Source organism: Heteronotia binoei, chromosome 15, assembly GCF_032191835.1.
Source record: "Heteronotia binoei isolate CCM8104 ecotype False Entrance Well chromosome 15, APGP_CSIRO_Hbin_v1, whole genome shotgun sequence".
NCBI lineage: Eukaryota > Metazoa > Chordata > Lepidosauria > Squamata > Gekkonidae > Heteronotia > Heteronotia binoei.
The window spans coordinates 2,703,501-2,728,125 of record NC_083237.1 but is presented as its reverse complement, the minus strand read 5'-3'; the positions used below and the strand labels follow the sequence as shown (position 1 = coordinate 2,728,125).

General features: G+C 51.5%; 1 protein-coding gene across 1 annotated transcript in view; it reads left to right on the top strand.

Annotated features, from left to right (window-relative positions):
• The window catches only part of SLC2A4 (solute carrier family 2 member 4), a 45,860-nt gene that overhangs the window by 9,122 nt on the left and 12,113 nt on the right, over positions 1–24,625 (top strand). The window contains exons 2-6 of the mRNA XM_060256826.1: positions 12,664–12,783; positions 15,931–16,103; positions 20,550–20,674; positions 21,900–22,015; positions 23,474–23,636. Of these exons, the coding sequence (XP_060112809.1) occupies positions 12,664–12,783; positions 15,931–16,103; positions 20,550–20,674; positions 21,900–22,015; positions 23,474–23,636 (697 nt within the window). The remainder of the gene's footprint in view (positions 1–12,663; positions 12,784–15,930; positions 16,104–20,549; positions 20,675–21,899; positions 22,016–23,473; positions 23,637–24,625) is intronic.

Below are 24,625 nucleotides of genomic sequence, written 5' to 3'. Positions count from 1 at the left end.
TATGTTAACTCTCTGTCTGGGGCAAGTGATGCTCTGTATTCTTGGTGCTGGGGGGGGGAGGGCAACAGTGGGAGGGCTTCTAGTGTCCTGGCCCCACTGGTGGACCTCCTGATAGCTCCTGGTTTTTTGTTTGGCCACTGTGTGACTCAGAGTGTTGGACTGGATGGGCCATTAGCCTAATCCAACTTGGCTTCTCTCATGTTCTTATGTTAACTCTCTGTCTGGGGCAAGTGATGCTCTGTATTCTTGGTGCTGGAGGGGGGCAACAGTGGGAGGGCTTCTAGTGTCCTGGGCCCACTGATGGACCTCCTGATGGCGCCTGGGTTGTTATTGTTTTTTTGCCACTGTGTGACTCAGAGTGTTGGACTGGATGGGCCACTGGCCTGATCCAACAGGGCTTCTCTTATGTTCTTATGGACCCTCTGCAGGGTCTGGTTCAGTAGAAGGCAGCAGCTTCATGTATTCATGCATTCAGAGTCAGAAGCCAGCATGCTCCAGGTTTGAATCCCTGCTCTACCACAGAATCTCACTGGGTGATCTTGGGCCAGTCACACACTCTTACCTCACCTACTTACAGGTAGATCCAGGTAGCCAGCCGTGTCGGTCTGAAGCAGTAGAACAAAGTAGGAATCAACAGTTTCACCTTTAAGACCAACAAAGTCTTAATACGCTTGGGGCTCTTTAGCTTGGAGAAACGTCGACTGCAGGGTGACATGAGAGAGGTTTACAAGATAATGCATGGGATGGAGAAAGTAGAGGAAGAGGTACTTTTCTCCCTTTCTCACAATACAGTCAGGTTAAAACGGATAAAAGGAAGTACTTCTTCACCCAAAGGGTGATTAACTTCTGGAATTCACTGCCACAGGAGGTGGTGGCGGCTGCAAGCATAGCCAGCTTCAAGAGGGGGTTAGATAAAAATATGGAGCAGAGGTCCATCAGTGGCTATTAGCCACAGTGTGTCACACAGTGTCACATAGTGGCCACTGTGTGGCACAGAGTGTTGGACTGGAGGGGCCATTGGCCTGATCCAACATGGCTTCTCTTATGTGACACAGAGTGTTGGACTGGATGGGCCATTGGCCTGATCCAACATGGCTTCTCTTATGTTCTTATGTGACACAGAATGCTGGATTGGATGGGCTTTTGACCTGATCCAATATGGCTTCTCATATGTTCTTATGTGACACAGAGTGTTGAACTGGATGGACTTTGGCCTGATCCAACATGGCTTCTCTTATGTTCTTATGTGACACAGAGTGTTGGACTGGATGGGCCACTGCCTGATCCAACAGGGCTTCTCTTATGTTCTTATGTGACACAGAGTGTTGGCTGGATGGATGGGCCTTTGGCCTGATCCAACATGGCTTCTCTTATGTTCTTATGTGACACAGAGTGTTGGACTGGAGGGGCACTGGCCTGATCCAACAAGGCTTCTCTTATGTTCTTATGTGACGCAGAGTGTTAGACTGGATGGGCTTTTGACCTGATCCAACAAGGCTTCTCTTATGTTCTTATGTGACACAGAATGCTGGATTGGATGGGCTTTTGACCTGATCCAATATGGCTTCTCTTATGTTCTTATGTGACACAGAGTGTTGGACTGGATGGGCCATTGGCCTGATCCAACAAGGCTTCTCTTATGTTCTTATGTGACACAGAATGCTGGATTGGATGGGCTTTTGACCTGATCCAACAAGGCTTCTCTTATGTTCTTATGTGACACAGAGTGTTGGACTGGATGGGCCATTGGCCTGATCCAACAAGGCTTCTCTTATGTTCTTATGTGACACAGAATGCTGGATTGGATGGGCTTTTGACCTGATCCAATATGGCTTCTCATATGTTCTTATGTGACACAGAGTGTTGAACTGGATGGACCTTTGGCCTGATCCAACATGGCTTCTCTTATGTTCTTATGTGACACAGAGTGTTGGACTGGAGGGGCCACTGGCCTGATCCAACAGGGCTTCTCTTATGTTCTTATGTGACACAGAGTGTTGGGCTGGATGGGCCTTTGGCCTGATCCACATGGCTTCTCTTATGTTCTTATGTGACACAGAGTGTTGGACTGGAGGGGCCACTGGCCTGATTCAACATGGTTTCTGTTATGTTCTTATGTGACACAGAGTGTTGGACTGGAGGGGCCATTGGCCTGATTCGACATGGTTTCTGTTATGTTCTTATGTGACACAGAGTGTTGGACTGGAGGGCCACTGGCCTGATTCGACATGGCTTCTCTTGTGTTCTTATGTGACACAGAGTGTTGGACTGGATGGGCCACTGGCGTGATCCAACATGGCTTCTCTTATGTTCTTATGTGACACAGAGTGTTGGACTGGAGGGGCCACTGGCGTGATCCAACATGGCTTCTCTTATGTTCTTATGTGACACAGAGTGTTGGACTGGAGGGGCCACTGGCCTGATTCAACATGGTTTCTGTTATGTTCTTATGTGACACAGAGTGTTGGACTGGAGGGGCCATTGGCCTGATTCGACATGGTTTCTGTTATGTTCTTATGTGACACAGAGTGTTGGACTGGAGGGGCCACTGGCCTGATTCGACATGGCTTCTCTTGTGTTCTTATGTGACACAGAGTGTTGGACTGGATGGGCCACTGGCGTGATCCAACATGGCTTCTCTTATGTTCTTATGTGACACAGAGTGTTGGACTGGAGGGGCCACTGGCGTGATCCAACATGGCTTCTCTTATGTTCTTATGTGACACAGAGTGTTGGACTGGAGGGGCCACTGGCCTGATTCGACATGGCTTCTCTTGTGTTCTTATGTGACACAGAGTGTTGGACTGGAGGGGCCACTGGCCTGATCCAACATGGCTTCTCTTATGTTCTTATGTGACACAGAGTGTTGGACTGGAGGGGCCACTGGCGTGATCCAACATGGCTTCTCTTATGTTCTTATGTGACACAGAGTGTTGGACTGGAGGGGCCACTGGCGTGATCCAACATGGCTTCTCTTATGTTCTTATGTGACACAGAGTGTTGGACTGGAGGGGCCTTTGGCCTGATCCAACAGGGCTTCTCTTATGTTCTTATGCTCTTATGTCTTATTCAGGGTTGTTGTGATGATAACATGGAGGAGAGGGAAACAACGTTGAGAGACTATGAGTCCCCATTAGGGAGACAAGTGGGGTTTACATAAACAAAGTAAACCATACCACTCCTACCTCTGGCTGCTTTTCAGCCACTGCTTCTGCCCCCAGAGGGATGCAGCCCTCGGCTCCTCCCAGCAACTGGATCACTCGGCTCTTAGGAAACCCTCCGTCACCGTTTCCTTTCCTTTTCTAGGTTACTCTCATGGCCGTATTTATAGAGTAGCTGTAACTCATTTCCGGACCGTTTGCTAACTGGGGAGGCAGTAATGGGGAGGGGGGGGGGACTTTTGATCTGGGGATGTGTTGCCGCTTGAGACACCCCAGATGTGTCTCCCTCTAACCGCAAAAAGAAATCTGATTTCTAGAGAAGGAGCAGGTGCCAAAACCTGAATTTGTGAACTGCTAGAAATAACAGTGCCGGAGCTCTGACTTCAGGTGAGGTCACATCCTCTGGTCTCAGCTCCGTGCCTCTCACTCCGGTCCCTCCAATAATACGGCAAAAACGATCTGCACATCCTCAGAGGCACACCACAACCGCATTGCAGTGTTCTGCCTGGGGCGGGGGTGGGGGATGACGTTTGCAAAGCGAGCTGTGTTGCAAAGTCACCCTCTCAACCCTTCGCCTGCCTCCCGCTCCCCCCCCCTCAGCCTTTTGGCAAAGGGCCCTCTCTGGGGCTACTTCCTCATACCTTCCTGCCCCCCAGTGTGGGGCTGGGGACACTGCCTGCGAGGTCAAACCCTTTCCCTATTTACATTCCTGAGACTTCCTGGCTCCAGAATCATCCCCTAATATGGTCCGTTTGTGCTGGCTGCCTTTCACGCCAACCAGCCCTCCCAGGGCGGGGTGGGGTGGGGGGGACCCAGCCACACTGCTGGAAACAAAGAATATCAGATTCCCACCCCCACCCCCAATTCCCAAGCCCGTTTGAAGCAGAGAGAATCTGTCTGACACTGTTCCCTAGTGTAGCCCTCTTTCGGGCCCTCCCTCCTCTTCCTGAAAAGCCACAGGTATCCTCCAAGGACCCTGGTCCCACAGACCCCCACCCCCAGGCCTCCCAGTCCCCCTGCTCAGACACTTCCCCCCGCCCCGCAATACATCTCCAGCAGGGCTCTGCCGTCTTCGGCTGCCTCTTCAGTAGATGAAGGTTTTTCCCACCCTGGGTTGGCCCTGCTGGCAGAGAGCTCCACCTGTTGAATGTCTGCATGGCCGGAGGGTGCAGCCCTGAGCATGGCCCACTAGACAGCACAGCTGCGGCTCTCCCTTCCTGTGGCAGAACACCCTCTTGGCTGCCCCTCCCTGCCCGGCCTTCCTAGGAAACGGGACCTCGCCCAAAATACCAGCCCTGAGAGGAAGAGGGAGGGACCGGTCCGCCTGCGTCACTCCTCCCAGCCACGGTCCTTGCTAGCCAGCTCAGGATGGTACCTGGCCGAAGGAAGGTAGGTGCTATTTCCGACCCCTCTCCTGCCTTGGCTCTGAGTTTTAATCCTGGAGCGGGCCCAAGAGACCCTTGCAGGCTCTTTGGGGAGGGAAAGGATCTCAGGGGAAGAACCCCCAGGTGCAGCTGGCTCTGGGGTGGAGAGAGAGAGAGGAGGGTGCAGGGATGCTGGGCCGCCCTTTGAGGCTGCTGGTGGCATGGGGGGACTGGGATTGGCTGTTGGGACAGCGGTGCCCCCCCCTCCATTAAGGAAGGCAAGAAAGGAGAAGCCAGGCGATGGCACATTTCTGCCGATTCCTTGCCAAGACTGTGCCCGTCCGGGCATGCCAAAAATTGCACCGGAAGTCCCGGCAGACTTACAGGAAAGCGGCAAAAACGATGCCCCGAACAGAAATGTGGCAACTGATGGTCAAAGATAATGCCCAGAGCATTTCAGGGACAGGAGGAAGCTGCCACTTTGGGGAGATCTGTTGGGGCGGGGGGCAGGCTAATCCGGACTGCTTGAACTCTGCGCTGAGCGGTTATATAAGTGCGGAAAGGAGCCTGCACGCAGCCATGACTGTGCCACAATAATTCAGGCCAAAGGGTTGCACGTTTTGCGCATCGGTGCGCGGCCCCGCCGCAACCTCCAAATGCCCTTTGCACCAACGTCCCGAGGAGCCAGACCTCCCCCACGCTTCCCTTCCACTTTGCACTGCTTGCCACGGACTCGCGTGCTGAGGCCTCACGGCAGGCCGGATATCTTGGCGTTCCGTGCAAGCAGTGAATTTCACGAGAGGCCCGTGGCGCAGCAAGCGTGGCCAGGAGGCTGACCACGTGGCCGCCTCTGGCCGCTTCACAGGCTTCTTCTCTGGCCTAAGATGACATTTGACCTTGAAGTCACCTTCCAGGCCCCCCCCCCTTCTGAGGCAACGCCTGCCTGAGAAGTGGGTCAGACGTGAGCCCATGAAAGCGTCTGTGTAATGTATGAGGACTCAAGTGAGAACTGAAAGCGTGCTCCCACCGCTTGGGGACGATGGGCAGCAGAATCCTAAACCCTGCTGCCCTGCTCCAATCACGGGCCTCCTGCTGGTTTGAATGGTCCAATCACACGCTTGCGTGGGAACACGAGAGTGTATCTAGTTGGCTCTGTGGGCCCAGTTGGCCAGTCTCATGTGCCTGCCTCAAGATGCTGTAATCGATAAAGAGCTGATGATTCGCTACCACCTCGCCTGTGCCGTGCATTGAACCCGCTATATTATTAGTCTGCCGCCCTGTCATAGTGCTTCTTGCTGCCTTTGGAGCCTTCACGGAGCTTGAACTTCACCCGAGAGGCCTCCAGAGCCAGCCCACTGTCGCCTGGCCCTCGGGGTTTATCAGCCTGAGAGGCGTGTCACATTTGTGCAACTCAGAGAACAAGGGGTGGTCTCTTCCTCCTGCCCCCAAACGATAAAGGCGGCCTAGAACTGAAGTAACGGGGAAATACAACAGAACAAAGGAGGAGGCAAGTGGCACCTTTAAGACCAACAAAGTCTTATTCAGAACGGAAGCTTTCGTGTGCTCTAAGCGCGCTTCATCCGACGAGGGAACAGGTACAGTGAGCAGAGCTACACAGAGCTGGCAGGCTGCGGTTTAGAATGCAACGGAGCACAGATTTAAGATCCAGTGACAGAATAGCGAAAAGAACAAACTGAGCAAATGTTTGATCTGGGTAGCATGAGCGTGAGAAAGCAATAAAACAGTAACATGTCAAAATGTGAGGATGTCTGTTAATCACTCTATTGTTATAAGCCTGGGCCAAAACAAGGGCATTTCCTTCTCAGAAGTTTATTGGCCCAGGCTTATAACATAGAGTGATCGAAAGACATCCTCACGGTTTGACAGGTTACTGTTTTATTGGTTTCTCACGCTCATGCTACCCAGATCAAAGGTTTGCTCAATTTGTTTATTTCGTTATTCTGTTGCTGGATCTTAAATTTGTACCATTTTGCATTCGAAACCACTGCCTACCAGCTCTATGTGGCTCTGCTCACTGTACCGCATTCCTCGTTGGATGAAGTGTGCTTAGAAGAAGAAGATGATGATATTGGATTTATATCCACCCTCCACTCCAAAGAGTCTCAGAGCGGCTCACAATCTCCTTTACCTTTCTCCCCCACAACAGACACCCTGTGAGGTAGATGAAGATATTGGATTTATATCCCGCCCTCCATTCCGAAGAGTCTCAGAGCGGCTCACAATCTCCTTTACCTTTCTCCCCCACAACAGACACCCTGTGAGGTGGGTGGGGCTGAGCGGGCTCTCACAGCAGCTGCCCTTTCAAGGACAGAGTCTCAGAGCAGCCTACAATTTCCTTTCCCTTCCTCCCCAACAACACACACCCTGTGAGGTGGGTGGGGCTGAGAGGGCTCTCCCAGCAGCTGCCCTTTCAAGGACAACCTGTGAGAGAGCTATGGCTGACCCAAGGTCATCCTAGCAGGTGCAATTGGAGGAGTGGGGAATCAAACCTGGTTCTCCCAGATAAGAGAGCTCTGGCTGACCCAAGGCCATTCTAGCCGGTGCAAATGGAGGAGGGGCGAATCAAACTCAGTTCTCCCAGATAAGAGAGCTCTGGCTGACCCAAGGCCATTCAGCAGGTGCAAGTGGAGAAGTGGGGAATCAAACCCGGTTCTCCCAGATAAGAGAGCTCTGGCTGACCAAAGGCCATTCCAGCAGGTGCAAGTGGAGAAGTGGGGAATCAAACTCGGTTCTCCCAAATAAGAGAGCTATGGCTGACCAAAGGCCATTCCAGCCGCTGCAAGTGGAGGAGTGGGGAATCAAACCCGGATCTCCCAGATAGAGTCTGCACACTTAACCACTACACCAAACTGGCTCTCTTCTGATGGGGCTGAGAGAGCTCTCACAGAAGCCGGTCTTTCAAGGACCTCTGTGAGAGCCATGGCTAACCCAAGGACATGCCAGCAGGTGCAAGTGGAGGAGTGGGGAATCAAGCCCGGTTCTCCCAGATAAGAGAGCTCTGGCTGACCCAAGGCCATTCCAGCAGGTGCAAGTGGAGGAGGGGGGAATCACCCCAGTTCTCCCAGATAAGAGAGCTCTGGCTGACCCAAGGCCATGCCAACAGGTGCAAGTGGAGGAGTGGGGAATCAAACCCGGTTCTCCCAGATAAGAGTGCTCTGGCTGACCCAAGGCCATTCCAGCAGGTGCAAGTGGACGAATGGGGAATCAAACCTGGTTCTCCAGATAAGAGTCCGCACACTTCACCACTACACCAAACTGGCTCTCCACACACAAAAGTTTCCATTCTGAATAAAACTTTGTTGGTGTTAAAGGTGCCACTTGACTCCTACTTCGTTCTACTGCTTCAGACCAACCCAGCTGCCCACCTGGCTCTATCTACATTGAAAAAAAACAGACCCCCTCCTGAGCCATCTCTCCCCGCTTACAATCAGCCGGCTTGTTTGGTGTGTTGTGGTGGCGGGGAGGGGGGGATGAAACGCAGCCATGGCTTTCATAACGGCACCATTAAATATTGACACTCCTCTTGCTAGTCCGGCACGAGGAAGCCTGGCTAATGTTCCATACCGTAGAAGCAGCATGGGGGGGGGGGGCGGGAAGGAGCAGAAGGTGAGTGATTTGCATCCCGTATGCACGCACTCACCCCACACACACACACACACACACGCACGCACGCACTGCTGTGAACTAAGCTTAGCCTCAGCCCTTCTCCTTTCCTTTCCCTTTGTCTTGCCAGCCTGAAAAAAGGAAGCTGGGACGAGAAAACTGGCAAAATGGTTCTGCCAAGAAGGGCTGCCAACTTCAAGCTGGGAAATTCCTGGAGATTTTTTTTTTGGGGGGGGCGGGTTATTCTCCAAAGAGTTTATTCTCCAAAGCAATCATTTTCTCCAGGGGCACTGATGTCTGTTGTAATTAGGGTTGCCAATCCCCAGGTAGGGACAGGGGATCCCCCACTTTGGAGACCCTCCCCCCCCCCCCGCTTCAGGGTCATAAAAAAGTGGGTGGGGTGGGGAGGGAAATGTCTCTGGGTACTCTGTAATTCCCTATGGAGACTTAGTCCAATAGGAAATAATGGAGAATTGATCCGCAGGGATCTGGGGCTCTAGAGGGCTGTTTTTTGAGGTAGAGGCACCAAATTTTCGGTATAACATCCGGTGCCTCTCCCCAAAATATCCCCCAAGTTTCAAAAAGATTGGACCAGGGGGTCCAATTCTATGAGCCCCCAAAGAAGGTGCCCCTATCCTTCATTATTTCCTATGGAAGGAAGGCGTTTAAAAAGGTGTGCGGTCCCTTTAAATGCGATGGCCAGAACTCCCTTTGGAGTTCAATTATGTTTGTCACACCCTTGTTCCTGGCTCCCGCCCCCAGTGTCTCCTGGCTCCACCCCCAAAGGCCCCAGATATTTCGTGAATTGGAATTGGCAACCCTAGTTGTAATCGGTTGTAATTCTGGGAGATCTCCAGGGCCCTGGAAGTCGGCAGCCTTTTGAGACAGAAATGGGTCCGGAAAGCATCCCGTAAAGGAGCGTTCTAATCCTCTCCCACCTCACCCACCCCAGCCCACTTGGCCTCAGCAAGATCTCCCTTCTGGAACTATCAAGTAATGGAGGGGGGAGGATTTTTAAAGGCAGACATGTTGGTCGCTGGGATAGAAATATCCTTTCTCCGGCCCTCCTAATAATGTCAGTCAAGGACTGCTTTTACTGCAATTTCTTTTACTGGCCCCTTTTTATTGCCTGGCTTGGTTTTGTTTTATGGGTGCAGTTCAAAGCCACCTTGACATCAGGTGTGGGGGGGGGAGGGGCAAATTTCTGGAACAAAGAAATCTGCAAGGTAGTTTTCCCACACAAGCCCCAGGTGGACAAACCAGACCTGTCCCCTGCTCCAACAGTAGGGTTGCCAATCCCCAGGTGGGGGCAGGGGATCCCCCGGTTTGGAGGCCCTCCCCCCCCCGCTTCAGGGTCATCAGAAAGCGGGGGGGAGGGGAGGGAAATGTCTGCTGGGAACTCTGTTATTCCCTAGGGAGATTTATTCCCATAGAAAATCATGGAGAATTGATCCGCGGTAACTGGGGCTCTGGGGAGGCTGTTTTTTGGGGTAGAGGCACCAAATTTTTAGTATAGCATCTAGTGCCTCTCGCCAAAATACCCCCCCAAGTTTCAAAAAGATTGGACCAGGGGGTCCAATTCTGTGAGCCCCAAAAGAAGGTGCCCCTATCCATTATTTCCTATGGAAGGAAGGAATTGAAAAGGTGTGCCATCCCTTTAAATGTGATGGCCAGAACTCCCTTTGGAGTTCAATTACGCTTGTCACAGCCTTGATCTTGGCTCCACCCCCAAAGTCTCCTGGCTCCACCCCCAAAGTCCCCAGGTATTTCTTGAATTGGACTTGGCAACCCTATCTAACAGGCTCAGCAGTACCCTACTCTCAGGTGGGTAGTTCTAGGCTGGGAAAGAACTGGAGGGGGTTTTTTGGAGGGTGGAGCCTGGAGAAGACAGGACTTCGGGAGGGAATCCATGTGTCCCTCCCAAAAAAGCAGCCATGTTCTCCAGAGAACAGGTCTTGCTTGTCTGGAGATCAACTGTAATAGCAAGCAGTCTCCAGGTACCACCTGGAGGTTGGCAAACCTACCCTACCCACCCTGCTCGAAGCTGCTGCTGTGTGGTGTAGTGGTGAAGAGTTCTGGGCTGGTAGGAGGAAGGCCCAGGTTTGAATCCCCACTCATACTATGGAAGCTCTGTGGGAGTCCTTGGGTCAGTGCTCTCCCTCCTAGCCTTGCCTACCTTGCAGGGTTGTACGGAGGTTAACATCTAAGAGAGGAGAATGATGTAAGCTGTTTTCGGTCCCCAGTGGGGTGAAAGGTAGGGTAAGAATATAAGAGAAGCCCTGTTGGGTCAAGCCAATGGCCCATCCAGTCCAACACTCTGGGTCACACAGTGGCCAAAAAACCCAGGTGCCATCAGGAGGTCCACCAGTGGGGCCAGGACACTAGAAGCCCTCCCACTGTTGCCCCCCCCCAAGCACCAAGAATACAGAGCATCATGTGCCCCAGACATAAGAACATAAGAGAAGCCATGTTGTATCACGCCAATGGCCCATCTAGTCCAACACTCTGGGTCACACAGTGGCCAAAAACCCCAGGTGCCATCAGAAGGTCCACCAGTGGGGCCAAGACACTAGAAGCCCTCTCACTGTTGCCCCCCCAAGCAGCAAGAATACAGAGCATCACATGCCCCAGACATAAGAACATAAGAGAAGCCATGTTGGATCAAGCCAATGGGCCATCCAGTCCAACACTCTGGGTCACAGGGGCCAAAAACAAACAAACAAACAAACCCACCCAAGTGCCATCAGGAGTTTCACAAGCGGGGCTAGAAGCCCTTCCACTTTGCCCCCCCCCCCAAAGCACCAAGAATACAGAGCATCATGTGCCCCAGACATAAGAACATGAGAGAAGCCATGTTGGATCAGGCCAATGGCCCATCCAGTCTAACACTCTGTGTCACACAGTGGCCAAAAAACCCCCAGGTGTCATCAGGAGGTCTACCAGTGGGGCCAGGACACTAGAAGCCCTCCCACTGTTGCCCCTCCCAAGCACCAAGAATACAGAGCATCACTTGCCCCAGACAGAGAGTTCCAACAATATGCCGTGGTTAAGAGCCACTGATGGACCTCTGCTCCGTATGTGTATCCAATCCCCTCTTGAAGCTGTCTATGCATGTAGCCCCCATCACCTCCTGTGGCACTGAATTCCACATGTTAATCATCGTTTTGGTGAGCCCATCTTGGGAAAGGGCGGACTATAAATTCACAAAATAAATATATTCACACATAAATAAATGAAGTATTTCCTTTTGTCTGTTCTAACCCGGTTGCTCAGCAATTTCATTGAGTGTCCACAAGTTCTCGTATTGTGAGAAAGGGAGAAAGGGTGAAAAACCTCAGCTTGAGACCCTGGAGAGCCGCTGCCAGTCTGAGAAGACAAGACTGACTTTGATGGACCAAGGGTCTGATTCAGTATAAGGCAGCTTCATATGTTCATAAGGACTTTCTCTACCTTCTCTATCCCATGCATGTAACCCTCTATCATGTCACCCCTTAGTCAACGTTTCTCCAAGCTAAAGTGCCCCAAGTGTTTTAAAATGAATTAAATACATTAACTACATGGTCATTTACCCCAGGGATGTTTGTTCCAGCTTAGATGCAGGTCTCCTCCCACCCCTATCTGTGGTGCTTCTCTGAGTCTCCAGGGTTTCCCTCCTCTTTCTTGTGGTTTTTTCCCAACTCGCTTTGCTGCAATGTTGAGAAAAAAATCACAGCTAAACCAGGCTGGCACCCATGTGGATGATGGAGTCCAGATCTTCCTGGTCCTGCCCACATCAGTGCCGTTTTCCTTGCCTCACTCCCCCGCAGGGGCCACTTTCTCCAACCCACTGGATGGCTGGATTGACGCATTTTAATGTTGCAGCAATCTACTAGGTTTTCTAAATTCCCAGTTTTCATTTTAAAACAGGAAGTCTCAAATCCCTCTGATTATATCTCCACAATGAAAAGGGCATTAGAGTGACAAAGCCAAGTATAGCGGAGAATTCACAGCATTGGAGAGGCAGATGGTTACAACCTCCTTGCGATACGTCCATTGCCGATTTTTAGAGACCCCTTCCCCAAAATTCTGAAAGGCCACCACAGGCAGCTGGGGCAGGGAAATGGAAGCCCCATAGCTGTTGGGTCTGACAGCAGCTGCAGCATCAGTGGGAAAACCACACAAGGCCGTCCCTGGTTGCAAAACACCCACATCTATGACCTCTTTCGACACTGCGATTTAGCAAGCTAGCTGCTACCTGTAGCCGCTTGCTGTTTCCATCTATCGGACACAGGAGGAGCTAAGCTGCAAATGCAAGTGGGAAATGAATGAGATAATGTGTTTTGTTATATACGCGTCTCCGTTTGGTGCTGAATCTCTCAGAAGGTTTTGTAAATGTTTCCCGGTCAGCCCCAAAGCGTCTTGGGTTCTTCACGTTGTCTCATAATAAAGGAGACGCAGGCGCACAAAGAGTTTGTTTGTGATACCAGAGGTAAGGGAGAGCACCCCTTCTCACGTGTGTGCTTGGACTTTTGCAGGATGGCTTGGAAGACACCAGGAGTAGGATCACCCCTACCTTGACCTTGTCGGTGTTCACAGCAGTCTTGGGATCCTTGCAGTTTGGATACAACATCGGCGTCATCAATGCACCTCAAAAGGTATGGGGACGCCCTGCAAGGAGAGAGCACGCATGGGGTTGTCAGCCTCCAAGTGGGTTCAAACAGCTGTGAGATCCGCAACAAACCACCACTACAATTCCTGTACCATTTATACCAATTTATAACTGAATTTATAAAGTGCAAACAAACAGAAATTGTGGGCTTATAAGCAGCATGCTGACGTCTTGGAATAGGTGTGAACCTCAGAACAATTATGACGATGCCAAACTGCTTCTGCAAAAGTCTTAACTTTTGCGGCTTAAAGTCCACAAAACAATTTTAAGTCCATAGATGCAAGCGGGCAGCCGGGTTGGTCTGAAGTAGTTGAACCAGGCAGGAGTCAAGCGGCACCTTTAAGACCAAGTTTTATTCAGAACGTCAGCTTTCGTGGGCTCTCTAAGCACACTTCATCAGACGAGGGGATGGCCAGCGTATTCTGCACATTTCAGTCATCTGCCATCTAAGGGCTAATGGACAGTCCACGGTTAACATCCATTTCTAGTTCTCAACAAAGCGACAAGCGCAAAGTCCTTTCAGTGGAAAAAAAACACCTCTCCATTGCTTGCTTAGCTTCCAAGTGAGGCCTGGAAATCTCCCACTTTTACCGCTAATCTCCAGCTGGCAGAGATCAGCTCCCCTGGAGAAAATGGCTGCTTTAAAGGGGGGGGACTCTCTGGCATTGTGCCATACTGAGGCCCCTCCCCTCTCCAAACCACACCCTCTCATTGCTCCACCCCCAAAGTCTCCAAGTATTTTCCAAGCCAGACCTGACAACCCTAGGACTGGATGGTTCGAGGCTTAAAAATCCACATAGGAGGAGAGATCCGTTGATGGCTCTCAGCCATGATGGTTTAGTGGAACCTTCTCGTTCAGAAGAAGACTACTTCTGAATGCCAGTTCCAGCAGTGGGGGCTGTAACAAAGAGGAAGGGCTCTGTCCTCCATGCCCTGCTTAAAGACCTTTTGGGGGGCACCACACACTATGGCGAACCTGGGCAGTATAATAAAAAGCAGAGACATCACCCTGCCAACAAAAGTCCGTATAGTCAAAGCGATGGTATTCCCAGTAGAAATGTATGGCTGTGAGAGCTGGACCATAAGGAAGGCCGAGCGCAGAAGAATAGACGCTTTTGAGCTGTGGTGCTGGAGAAGACTCTTGAGAGTCCCTTGGACTGCAAGAAGATCCAGTCAGTCAGTCCTAAGGGAAATCAACCCAGACTGTTCCCTGGAAGGTCAGATGCTGAAGCTGAAGCTCAAATACTTTGGCCACCCAATGAGAAGGGAGCACTCCCTGGAGAAGACTCTTGAGAGTCCCTTGGACTGCAAGGAGATCCAACCAGTCAGTCCTAAGGGAAATCAACCCAGACTGTTCCCTGGAAGGTCAGATGCTGAAGCTGAAGCTCAAATACTTTGGCCACCCAATGAGAAGGGAGCACTCCCTGGAGAAGACTCTTGAGAGTCCCTTGGACTGCAAGGAGATCCAACCAGTCAGTCCTAAGGGAAATCAACCCAGACTGTTCCCTGGAAGGTCAGATGCTGAAGCTGAAGCTCAAATACTTTGGCCACCCAATGAGAAGGGAGCACTCCCTGGAGAAGACCCTGATGCTGGGAAAGACAGAAGGCAAAAGAAGGGAACAGCAAAAGATGAGATGGCTGGACAGCATTACTGATGTAACAAACACGAATTTGAGCAGACTTCGGAGGATGGTGGAAGACAGGAGGGCCTGGCGTGACTTTGGCCATGGGGTCGGCAAAGAGTCAGACTTGACTGTGCGACTGAACAACAACAACAAACACAATCAGTGTTCCCTCTCAGCTGAGTTAATGTGAGCCAGCTCACAATATTTTAGCCTCCAGCTCACACATTTTTGTCTCAGCTCAGGAAAAATGGCATTACACCTCGAGCGAACTGATTTATTCAATAACTCACAACTTTAATGCCAGGAGCTCATGACTTTAATGTCAGTAGCTCACAAAGTAAAAATTTTTGCTCACAAGACTCCACAGCGTAGAGGGAACACTGCACGCAATGTACTATCACTAACTTGCGGAACTCGTAGTTCCAGGATGTCATGATCCCTTCCAATTTAGGGGGCTTTCAAAAGGGATTAGACAGTTCCTGGAAGAGAGGCCCCCTCAGTAGATAGTTAATTATGACAACAAAATGGATCTGGATGACCAAAGAAGATGCCGGACTAGATGGACCCTCACTGGTCTGATCCAGCAGGGCTCTTCTGATGCTCTTCTCAGGGGAAAGTTTCGGCCTCTCTGCCCTGTTGTTGGCCCCCCAGAGGAACTGGTTGGCCCCTGTGTGAGACAGGATGCTGGATTAGATGGACCCTCCCTGGTCTGATCCAACAGGGCTCTTCTGAGATTCTTATGAAGGCCTCAGCCTCTCTGCCATGTTGTTGGCCCTCCAGAGGAACTGGTTGGCCATTGTGTGAGACAGGAGGCTGGACTAGATGGACCCTCACTGGTCTGATCCAGCAGGGCTCTTCTGATGTTCTTCTCAGGGGAAGGTCTCAGCCTCTCTGCCATGTTGTTGGCCCTCCAGAGGAACTCGTTGGCCATTGTGTGAGACAGGAGGCTGGACTAGATGAACCCTTGGTGGTCTGATCCAGCAGGGCTCTTCTGTTGTTCTTCTCAGGGGAAGGACTCGGCCTCTCTGCCCTGTTGTTGGCCCTCCAGAGGAACTGGCTGGCCACTGTGTGAGACAGGAGGCTGGACTAGATGGACCCTCATTGGTCTGATCCAGCAGGGCTCCTCTGAGGTTCTTCTCAGGGGAAGGCCTCAGCCTCTCTGCCCTGTTGCTGGCCCTCCAGAGGAACTGATTGGCCTCTGTGTGAGACAGGAGGCTGGACTAGATGGACCCTCCCTGGTCTGATCCAGCAGGGCTCTTCTGTTCATAACTTTGGGGGTTCTCGGCAGATGCAGGCTGACACTGCAGAAAGAAGGGTGCCTCTGAGCATGTGCAGATATATTTTGCCGGGCTGGCTGGGAGGAGTCACGGTCGCCAGTCGGCGCTCTAGAGGCAAAGAAGATGCCGGACTAGGTGGACCCTCCCTGGTCTGATCCAGCAGGGCTCTTCTGATGTTCTTCTCAGCTTGATTTCCCCTGAGTCTGTTCTCTTGCTGTCTTTTCCTCTCAGATCATTGAAGAAAGCTACAATGCCACCTGGATGGAGCGCCAGGGCAAAGAGGAGCCGGTGCCCATTGACTCCAATACCCTCACCACGCTCTGGTCCTTGTCCGTCGCCATCTTCTCCATTGGGGGCATGATCTCCTCTTTCATGGTGGGCATCGTCTCAGAATGGCTGGGCAGGTGAGTCCCCCTTGTGATGCCTTGTAAACGTAAGAGTGCCTTTGAACATGTGCAGAGTGCTTTGGCATGGATCGCTTAAGTATGGGTCGTTTTGCAGAAAAATAGGTGGTGGAGCTCATTAGCATAGCTCATTAGCATATGCCGGCCACCCATGAGCCAAAAGCAACCTGATGCAAGAAAGGAGAGCCTCAGGCAAGTGAGGCCTGCTTAGGGTTGTCAAGTCCAATTCAAGAAATATCTGGGGACTTTGGGGGTGGAGCCAGGAGACACTGGGGTGGAGCCAGGAGACACTGGGGGTGGAGCCATAAGCAAAGTTGTGACAAGAACAATTGAACTCCAAAGGGAGTTCTGGCCATCGCATTTAAGGGGCTCACATACCTTTTTAATGCCTTCCCTACATTAGAAATAATGAAGGATAGGGGTACCTTCTTTGGGGGCTCCTAGAATTGAACCCCCTGGTCCCACCTTTTTGAAACTTGGAGAGCATTTTGAGGAGACCCATCAGATGCTACGCTGAAAATTTGGTACCTCTACCTCAAAAAACCGCCCCTCCACAGCCCCAGATACCCCGGGATTAATTCTCCATTATACCCTATGACCCAGCAGACATTTCCCTCCCTCCCTGCCCCCCCCCCCCGTTTCTGATGACCTTGAAGCTCCGAGGGCCTCCACACCAGGGCTCCCCTGCCCCCCCCCCGGGGATTGGCACCTCTACTCAAGAGTTGCTGAACTTCCAAGTTTTTCACAGTAACACAGGGCAACCCAAGGTTCAAGTCGACCTTCACGCTATGCAAACGACCTCTGCAAGGATTGTGCAACCAACGCAGGGGCTGAGCTCCTTTCACAGCCATGTTGTTCTACCTCCTCCCCCCGCCGCTCCCCTTCAGCCTTAAAGACGCAGACGCGCCATCCAAAGAGGAAAGCTTTCCAATAGAGACTGAAGACTCAGGAGGTGGAAAGTCACATGATGGCTGTGGGGGCGGGAAGGAGCCTGAGAAAGCGGGAGAACCCCCGCTGGGACCTGCGGATTGGCAAGCCTAGAGATCCAGCCAGCCCAAGCAGGCCTCGCTCACCTGGGGCTCTCCTTAGCATCCCCCAGTCAAAAGGCCAGCAAACCGCCCGCCACCCAAAATCACATAAGAAGTGAAGGGGTGGCGTGGGCTTCTCCAGGGATTCATGAGAGCTGCTGGAGGTGTGACAAAGGCCCTGGTGGCTGCTTGCCTGCCCGCTCTCTTAATCCAGGGAATGTTATGCAGCTGCACCTTCTATTCAATTAGGGTTGCCAATCCCCAGGTGGGGGCAGGTTATCCCCCGGTTTGGAGGCCCTCCCCCCGCCTCAGGGTCATCAGAAAGTGGAGGAGGGGAGGGAAATGTCTGCTGGGAACTCTGTTATTCCCTATGGAGATTTATTCCCATAGAAAATAATGGAGAATTAATCCGCGGGTATCTGGGGCTCTGGGGGGGCTGTTTGTTGAGGTAGAGGCACCAAATTTTCAGTACAGCATCTAGTGCCTCTCCCCAAAATATCCCCCAAGTTTCAAAATGATTGGATCAGGGAGTCCAATTCTATGAGCCCCAAAAGAAGGTGCCCCTATCCTTCATTATTTCCTATGGAAGGAAGGCATTGAAAAGGTGATGGCCCTTTAAATGTGATGGCCAGAACTCTCTTTGGAGTTCAATTATGCTCGTCACAGCCTTGATCTTGGCTCCACCCCTGATGTCTCCTGGCTCCACCCCCAAAGTCTCCTGGCTCCACCTCCTAAGTCCCCAGATATTTCTTAAATTGGACTTGGCAACCCTATATTCAACAGAGAAAGTAGATGGGGAGGAGGAGGGGGGGACCCTCAGAAAGCTTCAGGAGCTGTGCTCCTGTGAGCTCCGGCTGAATCTGAGGCCTGGCTTCAAGCCACCTGCTGCAGATCGACCCAGAATGAGTGGTTAATATTTTTCCTGGACCTTTCAAAAGTTGCAGGCAGGAATTCAGCTGGTGGCTCTCTCTTCATTCCCGAAGGCAGCCGTGTGCTGGGACAAAAAGCTCCTGTCAGGTAGAAAAAGCCAAGCAGGAATTCATTTGCATTTGCATATTAGGCCACACCCCTGGTGCCAAGTCAGCCGGAACTGCGTTTCTGCTCAAAAACCGCCCTGGCTCCGGTTGAGTTCCCACCTCCTCGGTTGCCCTGCAGGGACTGGGAAGGGACTTAAAAAACTCTTCTGCCCCCTTTGCATTGGCCTACTCGGGTGGCAGAGCTGGTAGAGTGGGGTGCTTAACTCTTCCTGCTTCAGAGGACAGCCATGTCGGTCTGCTGTGGAAGAGCTGGATTCGAGTCCTGGGGCACCTTCAAGACCAACAGATGTTTCCATGCCTGAGCTTTCAAGAGCCAGGAAGCTATCTAATGAAGGACACTTTGGGTGATATCAGACGGCTGGTTTGGGACGGCTTCAAATAAAGCCAGCCAGAAATAGAGTGCCCCGGAACTTCCGGACAGTGCTCGGGGAAAGGAGCAGGCCGTGGGTGCCCGGAGAGTATCAGGAAAGCTTGCACATCCCGTCCGCAGCTCCCCGGACACTCTCCAGGTGCTTCCCGACCTTCCAGACGGGTGGGTCGGCCTAGAGGACGGTGTGAGTACGGGACAGGGGTGGGCGGCAGATGTTGCCATCTGGGGGTTTTTTTGGGGTCGACTTCAGAGGCGTCTGAGTCGACCCAAAGTGCCGGTCTGTAATCAGCCTTTGAGTCTCAAAAGGTTATACCCCAAAAATCTTGGTCGCTACGATGCTCCTGAATTTGAATCTTGTTCTTCCCTTCTTGCTGTGCATCCCCAATCAAAGATGGTTTCTCCTGGAATGCTGCAGGGGTGTCAAACATGCAGCCCGAGGGCCAGATCAAGCCCCAGAGGGCTCCTATCAGACTTGCAAGTAACTCACTGTCATCTGCTTCCTTCTCTCTCTCTCTCTCTCTCGCTTCCTTCTGTCTCACAGCTTGCTTTGCCGGGCTTGCTCAACAATGCAAGAGCTACAGAGCAAAGCCTCTGTTTTCTCCATTGGCTGACCAGCACACGAAGCAACTTATGTACAAAAGCTCGCAATGCCCAGACACTTCCATGTTTTCCCTTGGGTCAGGCTCAAAGCATTGACCACAAGATTTCTGCAATAAAAAGTAGGTTTGCAACTTACAAGACACTGCCACAGGAGGTGGTGGCAGCTGCAAGCATAGCCAGCTTTAACACGGGATTGGATAAAAATATGGAGCAGAGGTCCATCAGTGGCTATTACCCACAGTGTATATGTATATGTGTGTGTGTGTGTGTATATATATATATATATATATATATATATACACACACACATATATTGGCCACTGTGTGACACAGAGTGTTGGACTGGATGGGCCACTGGCCTGATCCAACATGGCTTCTCTTCTGTTCTTATGTGACACAGAGTGTTGGACTGGAGGGGCCATTGGCCTGATCCAACATGGCTTCTCTTATGTTCTTATGTGACACAGAGTGTTGGACTGGATGGGCCACTGGCCTGATCCAACATGGCTTCTCTTATGTTCTTATGTGACACAGAGTGTTGGACTGGAGGGGCCTTTGGCCTGATCCAACATGGCTTCTCTTCTGTTCTTATGTGACACAGAGTGTTGGACTGGAGGGGCCTTTGGCCTGATCCAACATGGCTTCTCTTCTGTTCTTATGTGACACAGAGTGTTGGACTGGATGGGCCACTGGCCTGATCCAACATGGCTTCTCTTCTGTTCTTATGTGACACAGAGTGTTGGACTGGATGGGCCACTGGCCTGATCCAACATGGCTTCTCTTATGTTCTTATGTGACACAGAGTGTTGGACTGGAGGGGCCACTGGCCTGATCCAACATGGCTTCTCTTATGTGACACAGAGTGTTGGACTGGATGGGCCATTGGCCAGATCCAGCATGGCTTCTCTTATGTTCTTATGACACACACCTGAACAGCATACTCAAGATTGCTACAGCACAGACATTGCCACCAGATTTTGCTTCAGAGCAAGAAGCGTGCATTATCAGAGGCTGTTAAAGTAACGAAATATTGCAAGAGTGCTAATCTTTTAAACCTATTTTACGTTTTGTTTTGTTTTAAATCTTCAATTGTGCTTGTGGCATTACGTTTTATGACTCGCATGGTCTCACTTATGTCAGATCTGCTTTAAGGGGACAGGCACACTATGAGGATCTCTCTCTTTCCCCCTGTTTGGGTTTGAAGCAGCCTCAGCACAGGGTGGAGGTTGATTCAAGAAAGACGATGTCCAGAATGCTTCTGTTCTGCTGTAGCACAAAGTAACGGCTGGCTGCTGAAGGCACCCCACCCCCCCGGGCACCTGGACCTTGGCTAGGCCAACTTCAAAGACATAACAGAAAGCTCTCCTGGCTGAGCTCAACTGCCCTTCCTGTGGTTTCTCCCCTCTTTCAGGAAGAGGGCCATGATTGTGAATAACGCCCTGGCCTTTGTTGGGGGTGCCCTGATGGGCCTGGCGCAGGTGGGGAAGTCCTACGAGATGATGATTCTGGGGCGCTTCTTCATCGGGGTCTTCTCAGGTAAAAGGAGGGCAGCTGATGCTGAGGGTGGGGAGAAGGAGGGAGGGGGAGGCGCCTTCCCCGCCTGCAGGCATCACGGCAGAAGGGAGAGGAGGGGGACAATGGAATGGAGGGCTTAAACTGGAGATTCCCAGCAAGGTGCCCATGGGTGGCCCAGCATTGGCCAGACATCTTCCGGAGCCTGCCAAGAGCTTTTAGAAAACGTGGCCAAGGGGGGCTTTTGCTTGGCAGGGCTCCTGATTGGCTGGTTAGATTCTCCCTGCCTGAAATATTGAAGAGTTGCTATTAGAATTAAATATAACCTGACTTTTTGGGGCTGGCTGTGCCTCCTGCAGCAGCCATTTTGTGGTTGCTAGGCCACATCCCGTCTCACACAGGGGACAACCAGTACCTCTGGAGGGCCAAACAGGCAGGGCAGAGAGGCCAAGGCCTTCCCCTGAGAAGAGCATCAGAAGAGCCCTGCTGGATCAGACCAGGGAGGGTCCATCTAGCCCAGCCTCCTGTCTCACACAGTGGCCAGTCAGTTCCTCTGGAGGGCCAACAACAGGGCAGAGAGGCCGAGGCCTTCCCCTGAGAAGGACATCAGAAGAGCCCTGCTGGTCAGACCAGGGAGGGTCCATCTAGCCCAGCCTCCTGTCTCACACAGTGGCCAACCAGCTCCTCTGGAGGGCCAACAACAGGGCAGAGAGGCCGAGGCCTTCCCCTGAGAAGAACATCAGAAGTGCCCTGCTGGGTCAGACCAGGGAGTGTCCATCTAGTCCAGCCTCCTGTCTCACACAGTGGCCAACCAGTTCCTCTAGAGGGCCAACAATAGGGCAGAGAGGCTGAGGCTTTCCCCTGAGAAGAACCTCAGAAGAGCCCTGCTGGGTCACATCAGGGAGGGTCTATCTAGTCTAGCCTCCTGTCTCACCCAGCAGCCAACCAGTTCCTCTGGAGGGCCGACAGGGCTGAGAGGTTGAGGCCTGCCCTGATGTTGCCTTCTGGCCCTGGTATTCAGAGGTAGGCTGCCCCTGGGTGTGGAGGTTCTCTTAGCTAGTAGCCCCTGAAAGACCTCTTGTCCATCCCAGAAGGACTTCTCCCTTGGCCATGTTGAAGCCAAGGCCAAGGCAAGGCAGTGTGTTGGCCCTTGGCCTGAAATGCCGGTCAGTTCTCCGAGAGAAGGCCAGAACTGACTGGACTGACTGCTCATCGTCTCTCTCCCCCCGCGCCTTTCCTTCCCTCTCAGGTTTCGCCTCAGGCCTTGTCCCCATGTATGTGGGAGAAATCTCCCCCACCAACCTGCGGGGGGCGCTGGGAACGTTGCATCAATTGGCCATCGTCACAGGAATCCTCATTGCCCAGGTAAAGAACAGGGCCTCCTCCCCACAATTCCATGCTTCCAGCGGGGGGGCTTGGGGTTGCCAACCTCCAGGAGGGCAAAGAAATCCAAAGCACAAGGCTTGTCTGTGAAAACCAGCCTCTGTACAAACCAACACACTCCCCGGACAATTCAACAATTACAAAAGCATATATTAGTTCGTGACAGACCAAACAATTAGTCCTTAGCAAAATAGGGAACGTGTCCACCGAGAATCAAATCCAGGCTTTATAGCAATCATTGCTCAGTTCATTCCAAGGAATCCTGGTGAAAAAGTTGTGGAATTGGTCAATGTCTCTCAATAGATGCAGCCAGCCATCCGAAAGGTTGAAAAGAAACAAGGCCGTACTGGAACCCTTGTTTCGCACAGGCGATTTCGAGCTGCAGAAATCCTAAATGCATGACAAGATCATATAAAACATTAACCAGTATACATATAAGCCACAAATCTTAATATGAAATGAAAACGTTAAAACATACCTTTTACAACATTTTCATACCCTGGGCAAAAAACGCAGTTTCGTTACAATATTGAAAGGCACTTGAATAGTGCTGGAGAAAAACAGTTATGTAACAGAAACAATATAAATGCACAGGTCCAGTTGATTACAGAAAGCACGTTAAGTCCCAATCATTATTTAACCTGTAATCAACTGGACCTGTGTATTTATATTGTTTCTGCTGATTTGTAAGTTTTTATTTGGGACACTGCTGTAGCTGGTTACATTGTATCTTTAAGGAACTCCTAAGTTTGTACACCTGGTATATATATGCTACTTGTAATTGTTTTTCTCCAGCACTATTCAAGTGCATTTCAATATGGTAATGGAACGGCGTTTTTTGCCCAGGGTATGAAAATGTTGTAAAAAAGTATGCTTTAACTTTTTCGTTTCATATTAAGATTTGTGGCTTATATGTACACGGCTTAACATTTTATACGATCTTCTCATGCATTTAGGATTTTTGCAGCTCGAAGAAGCCTGTGCGAAACAAGGGTTCCAGTACGACCTTGTTTCTTTTCAACCTTTCGGATTGCTGGCTGCATATATTGGGAGGCATTGACCAATTCCACAACTATTTCACCAGGATTCCTTGGAATGAACGGAGCACTGATTGCTATAAAGACTGGATTGATTCTTGGTGAACACGTTCCCTGTTCTGCGAAGGACTCATTGTATGGTCTATCAGGAACTAATATATGCTTTTGTAATTGTTGAATAGTTTTGGGGAGTGTGTTGGTTTGTACGGAGGCTGGCTTTCACGGACAAGCCTTGTGCTTCGGATTTCTCTTGCCTACAATTGCCGTGATCCTCTTTGTGGATTGCACAACCTCCAGGGTGGGCAGTGGTTTCATTCGGATGGCTTCACTGGGGGTAGGTCTCTGCCCCCGGAACCCTCCGTTTAGGGCTCGATCACATGCCATCATCTCCCTCTCTCCACAGGTGTTTGGCCTGGATACCATCTTGGGCACGAAGACTTTGTGGCCCCTCCTGATGGGGCTGACGGTGGTCCCCTCCGTGCTGCAGCTGCTCCTCTTCCCCTTCTGCCCCGAGAGCCCCCGGTACCTCTACATCATCCGCAACAAGGAGTCCAAGGCCAAAGAAAGTGAGTGCGCCCTCACTGCCCCGCCCCAATCCGGTGTCCCTGCCGTCCCTTCCTCACACCCTCAGGGCCCCTGCCTTGATTTCCCTCACCTGGCTCTGTCCCTTCCTCCATCTTCTTGGAAGCAAGTCTCATGGTGTTCCTCTAAGCTGCGGAGTCCTGTGAGTGAAAATTCTACTTTGTGAGCTGCCGCCATCGAAGTGGTGAGCTGCTGCACCGATGAGTGTGCTCTGGGGCCATTTTTCCTGAGCTAAGACAAAAACGTGTGAGTGGGAGGCTAAAAATATGTGAGCTACCTCACACTAACTCAGCTTAGAGGCAACACTGCCTGCCACCCAGGGCCTTCCTTCCCAAATCAACTCCACCTCCTTAATACCCTCTCTCTACTCCCCCATCCGTCAACTACTTTGGGTTGCCAATCTCCAGGTGGAGCCTAAAGGTCTCCTAGAATAGGGGTGGCCAATGGTAGCTCTCCAGATGTTTTTTTTGCCTACAACTCCCATCAGCTCCAGCCAGCGTGACCAATGGCTGCAGCTGATGGGAGTTGTAGGCGAAAAACATCTGGAGAGCTACCGTTGGCCACCCCTGTCCTAGAGTTACAACAGATCTGCAGACGACACAAGCAGTTCCCTTGGGGGCTGCTTTGGAGGGTGCACTGTGTGGCGTTGGGCCATTCCACCGTTGCCTTCCCCAGGCTCTGCCTCCATATCTCCAGGAGCTTCCCAACCTAGAGCTGGTAACCCTACCTATCACCTCCCCCCCCATAGCCTCCCTCCCCACAATCCTCACATTCCTTCCATACGCCTGGATTTCGTTCCAGCTGCCTTTCGCCCCCCTCGTCTCCATTCCACACACACACCTGCTTGCTTCCTCCGGAGTTGATTCCTTCTGTCCTCCACCTGCTTTCCAGTTCCTTTCTTTTTCTTTTAGTACTCTCGCCCTGATTCCTAAAGCTCAGCCCAAAAAGGTCACCACCAGCAATACTCCCTCTA